General features: G+C 39.8%; 3 protein-coding genes across 3 annotated transcripts; all 3 read right to left on the bottom strand.

Moving 5' to 3' along the window:
- Positions 1-1064: 1064 nt before the first annotated feature.
- Positions 1065-2895, bottom strand: LOC124143673. The gene is made up of 3 exons (XM_046512703.2): positions 2859-2895; positions 2065-2129; positions 1065-1647 (listed from the first exon to the last, which is right to left on the bottom strand). The coding sequence occupies exons 2-3, from the start codon at positions 2111-2113 to the stop codon at positions 1232-1234; spliced, it is 465 nt and encodes a 154-aa protein (XP_046368659.2). The 5' UTR covers positions 2114-2129; positions 2859-2895; the 3' UTR covers positions 1065-1231.
- A 3774-nt stretch (positions 2896-6669) lies between these two features.
- On the bottom strand, positions 6670-9089 carry LOC124143666. The gene is made up of 3 exons (XM_048400222.1): positions 9063-9089; positions 7952-8015; positions 6670-7562 (listed from the first exon to the last, which is right to left on the bottom strand). Exons 2-3 carry the CDS (start codon positions 8001-8003, stop codon positions 7135-7137), a joined length of 480 nt encoding a protein of 159 aa, XP_048256179.1. The 5' UTR covers positions 8004-8015; positions 9063-9089; the 3' UTR covers positions 6670-7134.
- A 5891-nt stretch (positions 9090-14980) lies between these two features.
- Positions 14981-16958, bottom strand: LOC124143656. The gene is made up of 3 exons (XM_048399380.1): positions 16839-16958; positions 16050-16113; positions 14981-15585 (listed from the first exon to the last, which is right to left on the bottom strand). The coding sequence occupies exons 1-3, from the start codon at positions 16956-16958 to the stop codon at positions 15158-15160; spliced, it is 612 nt and encodes a 203-aa protein (XP_048255337.1). The 3' UTR covers positions 14981-15157.
- Positions 16959-19604: the final 2646 nt, after the last annotated feature.

The raw sequence follows: 19604 nt of genomic DNA, 5'->3' as shown, positions 1-19604 counted from the left end.
TAATTTACGTTTGCTGTATACGGCATGTATTTATATGGCCATAGCAATCATTGTACTATCGCAAACATACTAAAATTATCTCAGAAGACAGTTTAATGTAATACTAATACCCATGGTTGACAATCGAACTGATGACACACGCTAAACATATGATGCAAACATGTTATGCATAACATTTTCTGTTTTGTGCTTCCGCTAATTAAAATGAAGCCGTGAAAATCACACATTGATAGATTGAGGTGACCGATCGCGTTGGTCACAGAAACATACCCGTTGATGACACAATGTTGTTTGGACAATAAAGTAACATACCAGTTGTCGTGAAACGTTCCTGTATTATAACGTAAAGGAATCTGTACGAGAAAGAATTTCAAATGAACTGTGAATATTTACATACATACTTCCATAGCAAGATTGATCTCAAAGCCTAATATGACAGCGACAATGACAATGACAATCTTGGTTTGTCCTTTAGACCAACAGACCCATATAACACATTTACTTACTTACATATTCCTGCAGCTTCAGCCCTTAGTGTCTACTTTTCACAACTTTTGAGGTACAATCGAGTATGCTTTCTCTATCAAGATTTAAAAGAGCGTCATACACCACTTGATCAGAAGTTGTTTGATCAAGGTTAGAACATTTAAAGGCCTCAGTGAAGCTTTCAAAACGTTTTATTGTAGAGGGCATTTCCAAATTTGACGCTTCAGTGACAAAACTTCTGCAATTCCCAATTGACTTGTACCATATGTTCCCGTGTTTTTTTTCAGGTGAACAGTTGACTTGCCTTTGCATGTGTTTGTGACAGGTGCCACCGGTGGGTCAGGATACGCTCACCTTTTTCGCGAACACCTGATATTATCACTATTTGATAGTGATTCACAAGCACGTGCTCATTATATTGTCGGAATCGTACAATCGACTCAGTTTTGGGCAAAGATTCCTTATGAATTCTGAAAGGGCTTTGTCGCTTTTATTAACTAAGAACCACTTAAACAAACTGTATAATCAGTTCAGTGGCATTACATCTAAATGTAGACATACAAAACATCAATACCATATAATTCGAAAGATTTTATTCAATGACTATATATGAAATATGCAGCTGATTAATAAATAATGATGTAAGTAATGACTGCATCGAGGATGTTCATCCGGAAAATGCTTAAATAACCAACCCCTTGTATTCCCTTCATAAATATAAATGACACAGTTAAGACAATGTTCCTCAGTTCATCGCTTCACTAAGAGTCATCATCATGAAGGGGTTCATCCTCTGGCCTCTCTGGTTGCCGCGGTTCATGAAGGCCATCATGGGTAGCATGTTCTCATACCCTTGGTTCATCATGTAGAAGGGGAGCATGCTGTTGCCCTGTTTGGAGTTCATCATCATTCCGAGAGTTGCCATGTGATTTCCTTGATCCATACCCATCATCATTGGAAGCAGGAAAGAGTTGATGTTGTTGTTGCTCTGGTAACCATTTTGAGTTGACGCGGCGTTGCTATGGTAACCACTGTAAGACGACATGATGTTGCCGTTGTTCCCTCGGTAGGCGTAGTTGTTTGACATTGGGTAAGAGTAGGTATTCGCCGTGGGGTAGGCTTGGATGTTCAAGGTAGGATGACTTGATGGAGGGGCTTGAGCTGGTAGCAAAAATGTTTCATGTGAATTAAGGTTTACTACTACTACTACTACTACTACTACTACTACTACTACTACTACTACTACTACTACTACTACTGCTGCTGCTGCTGCTACTACTACTACTTCTTCTTCTACTACTACTACCGACCATAATCATAAGAGATCGTTTTAACCATTTGTTCGTTTTTGGTAATTTTCATTTTATCAAGCCTATCGACCATGTGATTTCGACATTAAATACACGCAATTATAGCATTTTCTATGCGTCTTACATACTAATAGACATGATTCGCAGAGTACAATATATATCTCACGTCTTAAAGAAGTGTTGTGGGGTGAGAGGTATAGGTACGTATACATATTTGAGGAGCGGTAGAACATTATCTTTATAAGAAATCCATGATATGTTTACTTACCGTAAACTGCAACGCCAAACAGAGCTATACAGATGCAAAATACTTTCATGTCTGTATGTTATTTTCTGTAAAGAGAAATTGTGAATATTCATCATATATTCAATACAATATTAGCGGACTGGGTTTAGTTTTACACCGATTTGAACAGTATTTCCGTTACATCACGTCGTGGCAGCGTCATGTTGGAAGTAAGCCCGAACAGATGCAGACCTTTGGCATTTACCACTTTGGTGAAATCCAAAAGATTAGTACGCAGTTGACAAGCTGAAGCTGGGATTTGAACTCAGGATCATAGGTTTCTGGCACGCCCCAGGAACAATATTATATATTTGAAACTAGTTTGTAAGTGAGTGAGTGAGTATGGTTTTACGCCGCTTTTAGCAATATTCCAGCAATATCACGGCGGGGGACACCAGAAATGGCCTTCACCCATTGTACCCATGTCGGAAATCGAACCCGGGTCTTCGGCGTGACGACCGAACGCTTTAACCACTAGGCCACCCGACCGCCCTGAAGTCGCTGAAACCGTGTAACACCAGAATCCGCCGCATAAACTTTGAATATTGTTACCGCACCCCCACCGCCCCGTTTGTGAGTAGAGTGTATATGTTATATAAGGTGATGGTGAAAAAAGCATCAGTATATTACCAACTATAAAATAAAACATTTTCCTGAAGAAAATCCTCAAATAATTTAACATCAGTATAACAATGCATGCTAAAAACCAGAACATTGCAAAAAGCAATTGATCCAGTTGCATTGAAAATACCATTGATAGGAAGACCTCAACTCACCTGGGCCTACGTCAGTTAACAAGCAAGAGGAGATGTGTCTGGTGAGCGACAACAGAGACGGTTCCCAATATATACTGTACACTGGATGTGAATGGCATTAAGACACGTCAAACGAGTTGATACATCTTCATCAAACATGTCACAATTACATAACACATGAACTAATCGTGGTACATATTACACTATGTCCTGCACCGCGACTGTCCCTGCAGGCGTATGGACACAGTGGGGTAAGCTGTAACAATAACGAGGGATGTACACATGCATCTTGCGTGTCACCAGGGAGTATGTTCATGACATAAGTGTACATTTAGAGCATCATTTAGAGATTAGGTCATGGCTAATGACCACAGGAAGATACAAGCACCTGTCCGGAATACAATATACCTTTGCCATTGAGGGCTGTAACTTAAATTAGTTTGACATCTTTGCTTTAGATATGATTCGTGTGATCTTAACTATGAATTACTGATCTCACTTGCATTGTCTGGCTTATTTCTTTATTTAATTCCCATTTTGTTTAAAGTTTTAATATACGATTATGATCTATTATGAAATCACCATAGTATATTAAGAGTGATGTTTGAACACATATAATTGTTTTCAAGTAAGAAATGATTGTCGTATTGTGTTGGTTTACTGGAGTATGAACGCTTTGAACAGTGTAAACGGCGCAGCTTGCGACAGTATTGGCGAGATTTACGAAGTTCCAAATTTTCAAGGTCATTTTAAATAATTTTGGTTTGCCTAAAATGACAGTGGATGATATCACTGAACAGTGAATTTCCCACAGAATTGAAATCTTGTGTGCCTTATGTATATTTATTAATTTAATTATTTTCTACTTCAACGTGACCGCCGTCATATAGCTGGAATATTGCTGAGTGCGGCGTTAACAACAAACAAACAAAACTTCAACTTGAGAGTTGAAGAAGAGGGACACATATGTCCCTCTGGCATCCATTGCTTAATGCGAATATGTAATTAAGTGTTTTAATGAAACGTTGTTAAAATAGGATTATTATTATTGTTATTATATTGTTATTATATTGTCCAATATTGCCGATCTTCAAGATCGTGGTAAGCAGTGGATCAAAGAGAAATCTTCAACTCGGGGATTCATCGTGAAAAGTAGTTCCGGTCAAAAATCGTATAAACGTCAAAAGGTGAAGATATACTTTGTAAACGTCACTTTTTGAATTTGATGAAGCAGCAAATAAACCAGTCACATCCCGGAAATCCTCACACAAGTTTTGTTTCTGCTTTCTGCCCTTATTTCAATATCATTTCAATACAAATATATGGTACCGTAGATGTACGTCTCTATGTATATGTATTATGTTGATGGAGAAGGACAATTGCAAAAAGGACAATTGTCCCCTAGGACAATTACCACCTATTTCATTTATACATTGTTGTTCAACGCCACACTCATCAGCATTGCAGCTGTAAATATAAAACGTCCACGCCAGAGAATAACCAGTCTCGATTATCCGCCGAAACAGATTTCATTTGACTTGAATTTATCAATGAAAATCAGGTGTCCGCGAAAGAGGGACGCATGTTATTATCCTGCCCTACCGATAGCCCAGCTATTAACACAACTTGTATATAAAAGGAAGTATTTTGTTGCTACCTGTAAGTGGTCGAATCAAGACCAGGGAACCCAGTGATTAATATTTATGTGTAACGATCCACACCTTACGGGTTCGGTAAAACACAAAAATCGAAGTCACCGAGTCCCACCACCTGATCCGTTTAGTCCTCTTTTACGACCACCACAGGTTCACGTGACCTTAACTAACCCACGGGTATTGTATGCAGTGGATGAACGCCCAAGTAATGGTCGCAAGGCTGGAATCTGACATTACCCAAATTTATATCATAGTTTCTTATACCTTACACCAAGGAAGCACCGCGGTTACAGATATTGTCTGATGTAGGTTTCGTTATTCCAATAGTAAACAGGTTAAGATGAAACCGTTTGGACGAAAGAATGTAAAACTTTCCACAATACAATTGATGCACAAAGTAGGAATATGTGTGACTCAATGTCAGCGGGCTGACAATACCCATGTGAATAAAGCTGCAAAACCCTTTCCATATCCAATAGAAATCTCTGCATAAAGCAGAGTCTATAGTACGATTCCGACTATATCATGAGCATGTGTTTATGAATCACTACCAAATAGTAATGATACCAGGTGTTCGCAAAAAGGTGAGCACCCGTCACAAACACATGCAAAGGCAAGTCACTTGTTCATCTGTAAAAGAAACACGGGAACATATGGTACAAGTCAAAATAGGGAATTGCATCGGGCATCATTTGTGTCACTGATGCGTCAAATTTGGAAATGTCAACCATAATTTTTTGGGAAAGCTTTACTGAGGCCTTGTATGTTGTAACCTTGATCAAACAACTCCTGAGCATGAGGTGTATGACGCTCTTTGAAATCTGGGTAGAAAGAGCATGCTTGATTATACCTCAAAAGTTGTGAAATGTAGACACCAAGGGCTGGCATGGGCGGATACAGATTTTTGGAAAAGGGGGGTGCACAATTAAGATCTATTTATTGTCTTTGGTGGTAATTTATACAGAAATAAAGATATTTTTTTTAATAGAAAAAGTACAGATAATCGACGTGAGGATTGTGAGAATATGCGGGAAATACCAAACCTAACCCACCTGTTCGTAAAATGGAATCGTCCGACATTGCCGAGGTCGTATTCTATTCAGGGAGTCATCATTATTATAATTTGGGTAAAAATGTTTAAAGCTTGGTCATTTGATCAACCTCCTTAAAGAGGCTGTACATATTGATATCTCATATAAAAAATAAACGAATTCGAATTTGTTGTAGTTTTCGTTTTGCATTTTCTGAAACTAAATTCACATGAAAATGTGCTCTTCGCAGCTTTCATATTGACTTACACAAGTTTGTTTTGGATTACTATTATCGTAATATATATAACCTATCGTGGTTGGTGACCACATATCAGTCTCATTGTGTGGTGTATGTATTTATGCCATATGTGTGTCATGCCAGTATCAGATTAATTGAAACGCTTGAAAGGATACTAAACGGCGGTGTAGTTTTTTCATGGCTATATATGGTGCTGACCCATAATTCATATAGCTATATGTATAACACGAATCTAGTGTATGTGGATGGTATGGACTAGTAATTCACGCTAAAACTATATGTATTCGTATAGCTGTATGTACAACACACGAATCTAGTGTATGTGGATGGTATAGACTAGTAATTCCCGCTAAAACTATATGTATTTGTATAGCTGTATGTACAACACACAAATATAGTGTATGTGGATGGTATAGACTAGTAATTCCCGCTAAAGCTATATGTATTTGTTTAGCTGTATGTACAACACACGAATCTAGTGTATGTGGATGGTATAGACTAGTAATTCCCGCTAAAGCTATATGTATTCGTATAGCTGTATGTACAACACACGAATCTAGTGTATGTGGATGGTATAGACTAGTAATTCCCGCTAAAGCTATATGTATTCGTATAGCTGTATGTATAACACACGACTAAAGTGTATGTGGATGATGTTGGCTAGTAATTCCCGCTAAAGCTATATGTATTTGTATAGCTGTATGTATAACACACAAATATAGTGTTTGTGGATGATATTGGCTAGTAATTCCCGCTAAAGACATTTGTTTTTGTGTAGCTATGTGTATGTAGATCCTAGTTGGACTTAGTAAAACCCTCCTTACTGACTCACTAACTCACTGAAAGAAGTTGAGAAAAATATGCGATATTTAATTGTTAGATTTTATTTCACGGTTCACTCAGAATATTCATTCCATTTGCAATACCAACTGCTTGAAATATAAGTACCTTCTGTGAGAAGAACAGTTAAGTGACAATCACATCACGTGAAGGGGTTAATACTAGTAACTAAACGATGAACTAATGAACTAATATTGATTCAGTTGTACATTTGAAAAGCCTTGTCGATGATTGAAGTTGCTGATGATGTTTGTAAAAAATCATAAAATATCAGTGTATTTCAAGGTTTTACGTGAAGGCGACCATTGTCAAGTGTCATTGGCCAACGAGTAAAACTGCTTTCTATAAAAGAGAATGGTACAAAGAGATATTGTAACATGTCAATGCATCTTTATTGCTTAGTCCTCAGAAACACTAAACTGTCAGGGGTCGGTAATAGCTGGGCAGTTAGTTCGTACATCTATAAATAGGTGACATGAAATGGATAAATTAAGACAATCAGAGGGTTGTGGTTACATCATCTCGCTTCCAAGAAACATCATCGTCATAGGGTCGAAGCCTCGTCCGCCTCTCTGGTTGCGATTGCTCATGAGAGCCATCATGGGCCACATGTTGTCGACGCCGTTCATCATGGCGAAAGGGAGCATCATATTGTTGGACTGCCTTGGGTTCATCATCATGCTGTACATGGCCATCCTGCGCCCGTTGTCACCCCCCATCATGAAAGGGAGATAGTTCATGGGGGACTGGGCAGCGTTGTTGGCGTGGTGATTGTTGGTGGCAGCCGTCGGGTGGTTGTTATTGAAGACATTACTGGCATGGGACAAGAGAGCGCCTGGCATCGGGCTCGGATGCTGTGCAGGTGCGAGGGGTATGCCGTTGACGTTGTTGCCGAGGGGAACGCTAGATGCCGTCATTCCGGGGGCAACACTGTTCTGAGCTGAAAAAGAACATATTTCCAGTCATTCTTCAAAGGAAAACATTGTATTCTATGAAATATGTTTGGAATATCTTTAGACATGCATCGGGCTCGGATGCTGTGCAGGTGAGAAAGGAACACCGTTTCCGAGGGGCACGTTGGACGCTGTATTCCCGGGGACGACACTATTCTGAGCTGAAGCAGTTGTTTTGAAAAAAGAACTGTTATTCTCATATCTAAATAGAACGTAATCAAGGGAAATATTGCGGAAATATGGCCCGAAAACAGCATTAGGAAATACAGGAATTCGTCGTACTAACTCGGCCACATTTTATGCAATGTGCAGTCGTTTGTTTTCAGGGGACACGAAAGCATTACGAACATTTATTTTTGAAGCTGCCATCACCTACCATGAATAGTGACTGCCACGAAGGCGAAAAGAGCACAAATTGCTGTCTTCATGATTCGTCTTTCCTGCAAGAGATAAACAACAACATTAATAAAAGAAAATACACGAATGAAGCCCATTTCTGAAGTCCCCCACCGTGTTATTGCTGGAATATTGCTAAATGCTGGACTTCCTCATAGATAACATCTTTGGGAATTTGGGATGGGACATTCAGACGATGCAGGCATCACCATGGGCACCGACTGTGCTCCTCTCCTTACTGATCTGTTTCTTTGTGTATACGAATGAGAACGTCTTCGCGGTTAGACAAAATTAAAACAAGGGAATTTGGTCATGGTGAGTTGAGGAGAACTGGGGTTTAACGTCGTTATTGCACTAAAATAGCGACGTGCATGCACGTGGGTGTGGGTGTGTGGCTGCTTGTACTAGTCCGGACTGATGCCCATTAAAAGTGCTAGTCCACTGAGATATCATGCCGCAGTTTAACACAGTATACTGACTCCGAGCCGACCAGTCCTTGTTTTAGCCCCTTAATGCCGAGCGCCAGATAGGGTAACAACAAATACCATCTTTTAACGTCTTTTGGTACGACGCGGCAGGGGATCGATCCCGGACCTGCCGCTCTCCGGGCGGACGCTCTACCACTAGACCACGGAGGCGGTCGAGTTTGGTCAAGACGTTTAACTTAAGCCTTAGTTATATCGATAATCTGACATCTCTCAATAACGTAAAAAAGCTTATTCCCTTCCACTGATTTACCAACCTGACATATAAGAATCAATCTCACCTATTTGATATGTAGATCTATGCATAAAGAATCACGAAACATTTGAGCACATTACCAAATTTGACGCATCGGAGACTAAAATGATGCCCAATGTACATCCCCATTTTGATTTGTACTATTTGTTCCCGGTATGCTTTAGATGAACAATTCACTTGCCTTTGTATGTGTTTGTGATGGGTGTGGGAGAGGATGCGCTAACCTTTGTACGACCTCCTGGTATTAAACACGGTGTTAACGGGGCAATACACACCACACACTCTCAACGTATACTTAGCCTATACATATCCGAAGCTATATATGATACAAATAGTTGACGTTTCCTTACCTTGTGCTGCTTCTGAACCAGAGCTGAAGCCAGGGATGATGTGTTGAATGTCAAGCACTGAGCCTTTTATATCCCCTGGTGTGGCGGTGGGTCGTGGTCTCCCGTCAGCAATACATTACCCGTCTACATAATGTGCATGATGTAAGTTGTCAAGTGACCATGTCTGCATGACTTGGTTATCACATAATTCTTGTTGTATGTCGGTATAAACATGTCGCAACGATCATCTTAAACTTACACGAAGTTCGTATTGAATAACAGTCTTCTCTTGATTAACACGAGGCCAGTTGACATCAAAGTATTCCTGTAGTTGTGGATAGGCTAATGAATTGAAGTGCCATTGTGCCATGTACTCTATGTTCGTACATGTATAAGTCCAGAATACCCAACTCTAATCATATTTGACATATTATCTCATGTAGTTTCTTTAAGGATGACTCAAATGCGTCTTACAAAATAAAATCTGAACGATTCTTTAATCGGTAATTTGTAAACACCAATGTTTGAATATGAATATGAGCTAATGTTTATTTGTCTGGGTATCCTCGTCTAAATGAATATGCATTACATATTTTGTATACTCAAAGAACCTCCTCGGACTGGACAAGGTACATAACATTGACAATATCTGTGTGTACCTGGTATTGTTTTTATATTAAATAATGATTCAGAATTGCATCTCTCAAAGCGGATTCGGCTCTTGCAAATTGACATTCCTGGCATAATTCAAGCCTTCCAAATATCATTTTGTTTGTCTGGACAAGTTATGTTACATATATCAAAAGAAAATTGAATGATTAAACTGGGCCAAATTCTCAGTTTCATACACCAAAATGAGTGAATGAGTTTGGTTTTACGCTGCTTTTAGCAATATTTCAGCAATATCACGGCGGGGGACACCAGAAATGGGCTTCAGACATTTTACCCATTTGGAGATTCGAACCCGTGTCTTCGGCTTGACCAACAACCGCTTTAACCACAAAGCTTCCCCTCCGCCCCGTTTCAAACGAGATACTTATCACAACGCATGACACTTACAGGAAGTAGACACCTAGACATTCCCATTGTACTTGGACAGGCTCCGCGAATCCCAGGTTTCTATGTTTACCCGCTTATGGAGTAGGTTACTAAGTCACAAATTGGGGCGGTCGGGTAGCCTACTGGGTAAAGCGTTCGCTCGTCATGCCGAAGACCCGGGTTCGATTCCCTACATGGGTACAATGCGTAAAGCCCATTTCTGGTGTCCCCCGCCGTGATATTGCTGGAATATTGCTAAAAGCGGCGTAAAACCATACTCACTCACTCACTCACTCACTCACTCACTCACTCACTCACTCACTCACTCACTCACTCACTCACTCACTCACTCAGAAATATCAGAATCTCTATTGTTAAATACTTTTACTGGCAATGCAATATTTACCCTAGTCGCTTGGATATTAATTAATTAGCCGTAACTGTTCTTGTTTATTATATTAATTGTAATAAAAAGTAACTAAAAATAAACTACTAAGTATAAATAATGATTATAAACATTATACATCAAAACAAATTATTGCGAAATGTTTATGTCCTTTGATCTATTATTCATTTAAACGGCTGTCAGCTACCTGGTTTGACCTCATAAATGGTTTGTTGTGTTCAAGTGAGAGTGAGTGAATGAGTGAGTCTTGTTTAACGCCGCTTTTAACAGTATTCCAGTCATATCACGGCGTGTCAGCTTAATGTGGGAGGGAAGCCCGAAGTGATGCAGGTCTCAGACGTTTACCACTTCGGTGAAACCCAGAAGCACGGTTTTGGTGCCGACAAACCTAGAAACATAATAGGGGCGAACCGGGATTCGAACCCACAATCATAGGTTTCTGGCGTGCCTAAGGGACGCAACTCTGCACAGCGAATCGCGGCGCCTTTGACGACTGGGCCACCCGTGCCCCCGTTCAAGTTAGAAGTTGGATCAATCTGTTGAACAATATTTGCCATGTCGCTATTATTATTACTGATTTTCACTTATTAATATGTTGTCTGCAGCTACTTTCATCTTTGAGTAGACTTTGGATTTAAACACATGGTCTCCTTTCTGCCTTGATTAACAATGGGCGAGAAGATTTTAACGGCACTTCTGGAACGAGAATATGGTTGTGAAGGGGTACAATGCATTATCAATATAGAATGGGTATGAAGCATGTGATGTTTCTTGCTTGAGTCCATCACTAACGTGATAACGGTGATAGAAACTACACCGTAACGTCGCTCCTAATTGTAATAAAGAAGTTGTTCATCCATATAGCTTATCCTTACCTTGTACTCCAACTTCTAAATGCCTCTCCAAGAAGAGCTATAAGAATCTGATAATCGACCTGTGAAGACCCGGGGTAGAATAGGTCTTCAGGAACCCATGCTTGCCGTAAAAGGCGACTATGCTTGTCGTAAGAGGCGACTAACGGGATCGAGTGGTCAGGCTCGCTGACTTAGTTGATGCATGTCATCTATCCGAAATGCGTGGATCGATGGTCATGATGTCAATCATTGGATAGTCTGGTCCAGACTCGATTATTAACAGACCGCCGCCATATGGCTGGAATATTGCTGAGTGCAGCGTTAAACAACAAAAAACAAAAACAAAAAAACTCTGATAATCAAGGATGGCTATAGCTATTCGACGGTTCCAGCGTAACCACTCATAGTACTACAGCTTCAGATAAGGTTTTGATCTAGACACCTCTTCTCAATGTATCCGCTGCTCTGCATATTTATTGCAACAGAAATACATATTTTGAGATTACAGTTTCTTTCCCTTTCTTTTCAATATTTATAATATATTGGACTACTGGGCATTAAAAAATAAATAAAAATAACTGCAAAATAATCTTATATCTAAGTACCAAACCCTTTGTAATTATGTAATTTATCATAAGCTGTAATGGGTATCCCTTTTATCTATAAACATTTGCTCATATCAGGAAATACACTCCCGTTTCCATCAAACGTAATGTCATCACCGCGACTTAACAGTGATTCGTGGGGCGGTCGGGTAGCCTAGATGTTAAAGCATTTGCTCGTCACGCCGAAGACCCGGGTTCGATTCCCGACATGGGTATAATGTGTGAAGCCCATTTCTTGTGTCCCCCGCCTTGATATTAGGGGAATATTGCTAAAAGCGGCGATAAAACCACACTCACTCACTCACTAACAGTGATTCGTGTCTTAAGGTTCATGAATGTGTCCCTTACATATTGTATCCATTGACAGTGTACCCTTACAATGAAAAAACGGCACCAAGCAAAGGCCATGAGTCTTTTATCCATTCCTATCTTTAGGAAAATAACTATTATTACGAATAAAGCGTTGAGGAAACCTAGTTGTAAAGTGTTCGCCATTTCATGTCCTGCCCCACCGGTGACAACAGCCACAAACACATGCAAAGGCAAGTCATATGTGCACCTGAAAAAACAAACGTGAAGATATGGTACATGTCCTTCACCTGTCTACCATAAAACCTTTTGAAGGCTTTACTGAGGCCTTGAAGGTTGTAACCCTGATCAAAGAACTTCTAAGCAAGAGTTGTATGTGCTGTATAAAATCTTCGTAGGCAAAACACGAAACCTTATTCTCACGATATGCAGAGAAAAGTTATGTCAGCGGCTGTCACTTCATGAATGAGAAGCAGTTTGCATGCTGCTCCGATAGCATGAGACTGGTGGTATTTCAACACAAAATCGGCTTAGCTGTGAAATGACAATAAATAAAGCGACAAAACCCTTTCCATGTCCAATAGAAATCTCTTCTTAAAGCAGAGTCGATTGTACAATTCCGACTATATCATGCGCATGTGAATAGTGATGATTCCAGGTGTTCGCGAAAAGGTGAGCGTACCCTGCCCCACCGAGGCACCTGTCACAAACACATGCAAAGGCAAGTCACCAAGTTGTTCACCAAAAGACGTGGGAACATATTGTACAAGTCTAAATTTGGAATTGCATCGGGCATCATTTTTGTCACTGATGCGTCAAATTTGGAAATGTCCTCCACATGTCTACCATAAAATTTTATGAAAACTTTCCTGAGGCCTTGAATGTTGTAACCTTGATCAAACAACTTCTGAGCAAGAGGTGTAGGACGTTCTTCGAAATGTTGGTAGAAATAGCATGTTCGATTGTATCTCAAAAATTGCGAAATGTAAACACCAAAGGCTGGAGCTGCCGGAATATTGCTCGACATGAAGGGAAAGTTGGCTATTGGAAAGTTATACTCACTATCACAATCTCAGGACTAGTTCTTCAATAAAAGCAAGTTCAAGTTCCCCAAAGCGACCACAGCACTACGTCAGTCTTCACTCATGAACACTAGGCTTATTTCGCTAACTATTTAATACAACGTGCAGCAATGGAGTAGTGATGTTGCATGAAGTCGCTGAAACCGTGTAACCTCAGAATCCGCCGCATAAACTTCGAATATTGTTATAACGTGACGGCCATTTTTGAAGGCACATTATTCTGTGTTTAACAGATATAATGGGTACATCTTGATTTGAAGACAAAAACAAACGTAAACAATTTGAACAGTTAAGGACGTTGGCATTACGAGGTTCATATAATAATAACAAGGCTATTTGTATAACGCAAACCACTGAGGGACATGCTCCCTGCGCAAAGTCAGCATATGTACATATAAACAACAGAGTGGGACAGTAAGATAGTAAAAATATACACATTCAGTTGTAGCGTTCAAAAAGGTATGTTTTAAGTCCATTCTTAAACACAGTGATGCAAGGTGCACTTTTAAGGCTGAAGGGAAGGGAGTTCCATATCAATGGTATACCAGGCATCTTTGAACTTTTGTACAATACATGGTTCGGTGCACTGACCTCGAGAACGACACTACTTTATTGGTAGGTCAGACTCCTTTTTTACGGATGTTGATTGTGATATACTCGGTCGGTAGGTCGGCGAAAAATAAAATGCATAGTATTGGATTATACAAAAAAAAATGTTAAAGTTTGATTTGGATCGGCAGGTACAAAAACAAAATCTTGGCCTTGATTGGGACCTTACAGACAGTGTAAATCTAAAATATGACAGCCGCATGTTATTGTCATTAATGGTAAAGCGATTTTTAACCGTCGGCGGTAGAAACCTTTGTCATACTGATTACATGTATATTTGTTTCAGAATTTTCGATTTTTAAAGTCGGCGGATCCGTAAACTAAACAGAACATGTAATACCTCATAATATTCTGGGGCGGTCGGGTAGCCTAGGGGTTAAAGTGTTCGCTCGTCACGCCGAAGACCCGGGCTCGATTCCCCACGTCTACAATGTGTGAAGCCCGTTTCTGGTGTCCCCCGCCGTGATATTGCTGGAATATTGCTAAGAGCGGCGTAAAACCATATTCACTCATTCACTCATAATATTCTTCATCACGCATGACTTAGAACTTTTTGTTGTATCGTCAACTGGACGATGAAGTATAGCTAACTTTCTTAATCTCTGCACTTGTACACATGTAACAGACGTAATACAAAATTAAAATATCGTGTTTATTAGTTTCAACGGAGTTCGGTAAATGCACTATCAAGTCACTATATTTTCTGGTTCATCGATCACTTGATTGTCTGGTTTGTTTACAGGTCGCCGTCACATGGCAGGGGAACTGTTGTGCGGTGTTGTGCGGTGTCAGGAAATAAACAATTATTTATTTAAATTGTGTGAGTGGCGGTTGCTACCGGTAGGACAGGACATGCTTACCCTTTTCGCAAAACCTCATCAGTGAGTTTCAGTGGTCCATTCATATAATTTTCACCACCATTTTGTGTTTTATATCCAATAGAATCTGTTTCGACGAATAATCAAGACTAGTTATTCTATTGCATTGACATTTTATATTTCATTATTTTAATAAAGTGGTACAAAAGGTTTTCATTATTCCAAAGCATGTTTATTACATCATTTCTAGAAGGAAAACATTGCCAGTTGTCGTTCATATATCAATAAAAAGGTGACGTTAAATTCACGGTCGGTCATAGTTGGGAAGTTAGTTCATACATCAATAAATAGGTGACATGAAATGAAATGGATAAATCAATATAAGAGAGTCGTGTTTACATCATCTCGCCTCCAAGCAACATCATCGTCATGGGGTCGAACCCTTTTCCACCTCTCTGGTTACGATTGTTCATGAGAGCCATCATGGGCCACATGTTGTCGACGCCGTTCATCATGGCGAAAGGGAGCATCATATTGTTGGACTGCCTTGGGTTCATCATCATGCTGTACATGGCCATCCTGCGACCGTTGTCACCCCCCATCATGAAAGGGAGATAGTTCATGGGGGACTGGGCAGCGTTGTTGGCGTGTTGATTGTTGGTGGCAGCCGTCGGGTGGTTGTTATTGAAGACATTACTGGCATGGGACAAGAGAGCGCCTGGCATCGGGCTCGGATGCTGTGCAGGTGCGAGGGGTATGCCGTTGACGTTGTTGCCGAGTGGAATGCTAGATGCCGTCATTCCGGGGGCGACACTATTCTGAGCTGAAAAGGACATATTTCCAATCATATTTTATTTAGAATACTTCAAAAGAAAACATTGAATACTGTAAAAATTAGTTTGAAACATGCTTGGACATGCATATAATTGATAAAATCTTCGTCTACAGAGTAATAATAATAATTATTTTATTATTTTTCGCTGAGGGGGCAAGGACCCTGAGCTGATGATGACCCTAACCAGCCTGACTGTACCAGAATCACCCAAACTCTCTTTGCTGTATTTATTATTTTAATCTGTACACAATAACAACAATAAGAAGAATTATGCTCCTACTACTACTGCTACTACTACCACTACTACTACTACTACTGCTACTACTACTACTACTACTACTACTACTACTGCTACTACTACTGCTACTACTACTACTACTACTACTACTATTAAAGTACTGCCGATGTGACGTTAAATATTTACTCACTCACTCACTCACTAAACTACTTACCATGAATGGTGACTGCCACGAAGGCGAAAATGACACAAACTACTGCTTTCATAATTCGTCTTTCCTGGAGAATAAAAATGAATATGAATAGAAAGTTATAAACATAACAATAATGACTTGAAATTGTGTACTTTACTACCATTACCGTTACAAAGGTAGGTAACCGTGAAAGGCTTTCCTCCTACAATAAGAGGACGCGATAACTAAAATACTGTTCACATGGACGTAAAACAAATTAACTCAATATATATACAATTTTTACTATTATTTCCTCTGGAGATAGTAGTTCAAACATTTAAAGACGTATATATTTGGTTAGGATTACTTTATTCTGAAGCTTTATATGAAACAAGGGGCGGTCGGGTAGCCTACTGGTTAAAGCATTCGCTCGTCACGCCGAAAACCCGGGTTCGAATCCCGACATGGGTACAATGTGTGAAGCCCATTTCTGGTGTCCCCCGCCGTGATATTGCTGGAATATTGCTAAAAGCGGCGTAAAATCAAACTAACTCACTCACTCACTATGATACAAATAGTTGACGTTTCCTTACCTTGTGCTGCTTCTGAACCAGAGCTGAAGCCAGGGATGATGTGTTGAATGTCCATCACTGGGCATTTTATATCCCCTGGTATTGCAGTGGGTCGTGGTCTCCCGTCAGCAATACATTACCCGTCTACATAATGTGCATGATGTAAGTTGTCAAGTGACCATGTCTGCATGACTTGGTTATCACATAATTCTTGTTGTATGTCGGTATAAACATGTCGCAACGATCATCTTAAACTTACACGAAGTTCATATTGAATAACAGTCTTCTCTTGATTAACACGAGGCCAGTTGACATCAAAGTATTCCTGTAGTTGTGGACATGCTAATGAATTGAAGTGCCATTGTGCCATGTACTCCATGTTCGTATAAGTCCAGAATACCCAACTCTAATCATATTTGACATATTATCTCATTTATTATTATTTCTTTAAGGATGACTCAAATGCGTCTTACAAAATATAATCTCAACGAATTTTTTATCGGTAATTTCTAAACACCAATGTTTGAATATGAATATGAGCTAATGTTTATTTGTCTGAGTTTCCTCGAATATATGAATATGCATTACATATTTTGTATACACAAAAACCTCCTCGGACTGGACAAGGTACATAACATTGACAGTATCTGTGTGTGCCTGGTATTGTTCTTGTCAAGTTAGATAAATATGATGACATATGTCTAAAATTGTTTTTATATTAAATAATGATTCAGAATTGAATCTCTCAATGGGGATTCGGCTCCTGCAAATTGACATTCCCAGCATAATTCAAGCCTTTCAAATATCATTTTGTTTGTCTGGACAAGTTTTGTTACGAAAATCAAAAGAAAATTTAATGATTAAACTTGGCCAATTTCTTAGTTTCATACACCAAAGCGAGTGAATGAGTTTGGTTTTACGCTGCTTTTAGCAATATTTCAGCAATATCACGGCGGGGGACACCAGAAATGGGCTTCAGACATTTTACCCATTTGGAGATTCGAACCCGTGTCTTCGGCTTGACCAACAACCGCTTTAACCACAAAGCTTCCCCTCCGCCCCGTTTCAAACGAGATACTTATTACAACGCATGACACTTACAGGAAGTAGACACCTAGGCGTGGAGCACATTCCCATTGTACTTGGACAGGCTCCGCGAATCCCAGGTTTCTATGTTTACCCGCTTATGGAGTAAGTTACTAAGTCACAAATAGGGGCGGTCGGATAGCCTACTGGGTAAAACGTTCGCTCGTCATGCCGAAGACCCGGGTTCGATTCCCGACATGGGTGCAATGTGTGAAGCCCATTTCTGGTGTCCCCCGCCGTGATATTGCTGGAATATTGTTAAAAGCGGCGTAAAACCATACTCACTCACTCTCTTAGTCACACACATATGTGAGTCACACACATTGGTCCTTTGATCCTGTTAAATTGCTAGTCATGATCAGGAATATCAGAATATCTATTGTTAAATACTTTTACTGGCAATGCAATATTTACCCTAGTCGCTTGGATATTAATTAATTAGCCGTAACTGTTCTTGTTTATTATATCAATTGTAATAAAAAGTAACTAAAAATAAACTACTTCATATAAATAATGATTATAAACATTATACATCAAAACAAATTATTGCGAAATGTTTATGTCCTTTGATCTATTATGCATAAAACGGCTTTAAGTTACCTGGTTTGACCTCATAAATGGTTTGTTGTGTTCAAGTTAGAGTAAGTGATTGAGTGAGTCTGGTTTAACGCCGCTTTTAACAGTATTCCAGTCATATCACGGCGTGTCAGCTTAATGTGGGAGGAAAGCCCGAAGTGATGCAGGTCTCAGACGTTTACCACTTCGGTGAAACCCACGAGCCTGAGTATGGTGCTGACAAACCTAGAAACATAATAGGGGCGAACCGGGATTCGAACCCACAATCATACGTTTCTGGCGTGCCTAAGGGACGCAACTCTGCACAGCGAATCGCAGCGCCTTTGCCGACTGGGCCACCCGTGCCCCCGTTCAAGTTAGAAGTTGGATCAATCTGTGAAACAATATTTGCCATATCGCTATTATTATTACTGATTTTCAGTTATTAATATGTTGTATGCAACTACTTTCATCTTTGAGTAGACTTTGTTGAAGTTGTTCATCCATATAGCTTATCCTTACTTTGTACTCAAACTTCTAAATGCCTCTCCAAGAAGAGCTATGAGAATCTTATAATCGACCCGTGAAGACCAGGGGTAGAATAGGTCTTCAGCAACCCATGCTTGCCGTAAAAGGCGACTATGCTTGTCGTAAGAGGCGACTAACGGGATCGGGTGGTCAGACTCGCTAACTTAGTTGATGCATGTCATCTGTCCGAATTGCGTGGATCGATGCTCATGATGTCAATCACTGGATAGTCTGGTCCAGACTCGATTATTTACAGACCGCCGTCATATGGCTGGAATATTGCTGAGTGCAGCGTTAAACAACAACAAAAAACATAAAAAACTTTGATAATCAAGGATGGCTATAGCTACTCGACGGTTCCAGCGTAACCACTCATAGTACTACAGCTTCAGATAAGCTTACATCTAGACACCTCTTCTCAATGTATCCGCTGCTCTGCTTATTTGTTGCAACAGAAATACATATTTTGAGATTACAGTATCTGTCCCTTTTTCAATATTTATGATATATTTGACTACTTGGCATTTAAAAAAAATATATATATAAATAAGTGCAAAATAATCTAATATCTAAGTACCAAACCCTCTGTAATTTTTGTGACAATTTATCATTAGCAGTAATTGGTATCCCTTTTTTCTTAAAACATTTGCTCATGTCAGGAAATACACTCCCGTTTCCATAAAACGTTGTGTCATCACCGCGACTTAACAGTGATTCGTGGGGCGGTCGGGTAGCCGAGAGGTTAAAGCGCACGCTCGTCACGCCGAAGACCCGGGTTCGATTCCCGACATGGGTACAATACGTGAAGCCCATTTCTGGTTTCCCGGCCTTCATATTGATGGAATATTGCTAAAAG

The sequence above is a fragment of the Haliotis rufescens genome, unplaced genomic scaffold, assembly GCF_023055435.1.
Source record: "Haliotis rufescens isolate VD_foot unplaced genomic scaffold, xgHalRufe1.0.p SCAF_2, whole genome shotgun sequence".
Classification (NCBI taxonomy): Eukaryota; Metazoa; Mollusca; class Gastropoda; order Lepetellida; family Haliotidae; genus Haliotis; species Haliotis rufescens.
The sequence above is the reverse complement of the archived record's forward strand: the minus strand, read 5'-3'. Positions and strand labels throughout refer to the sequence as shown.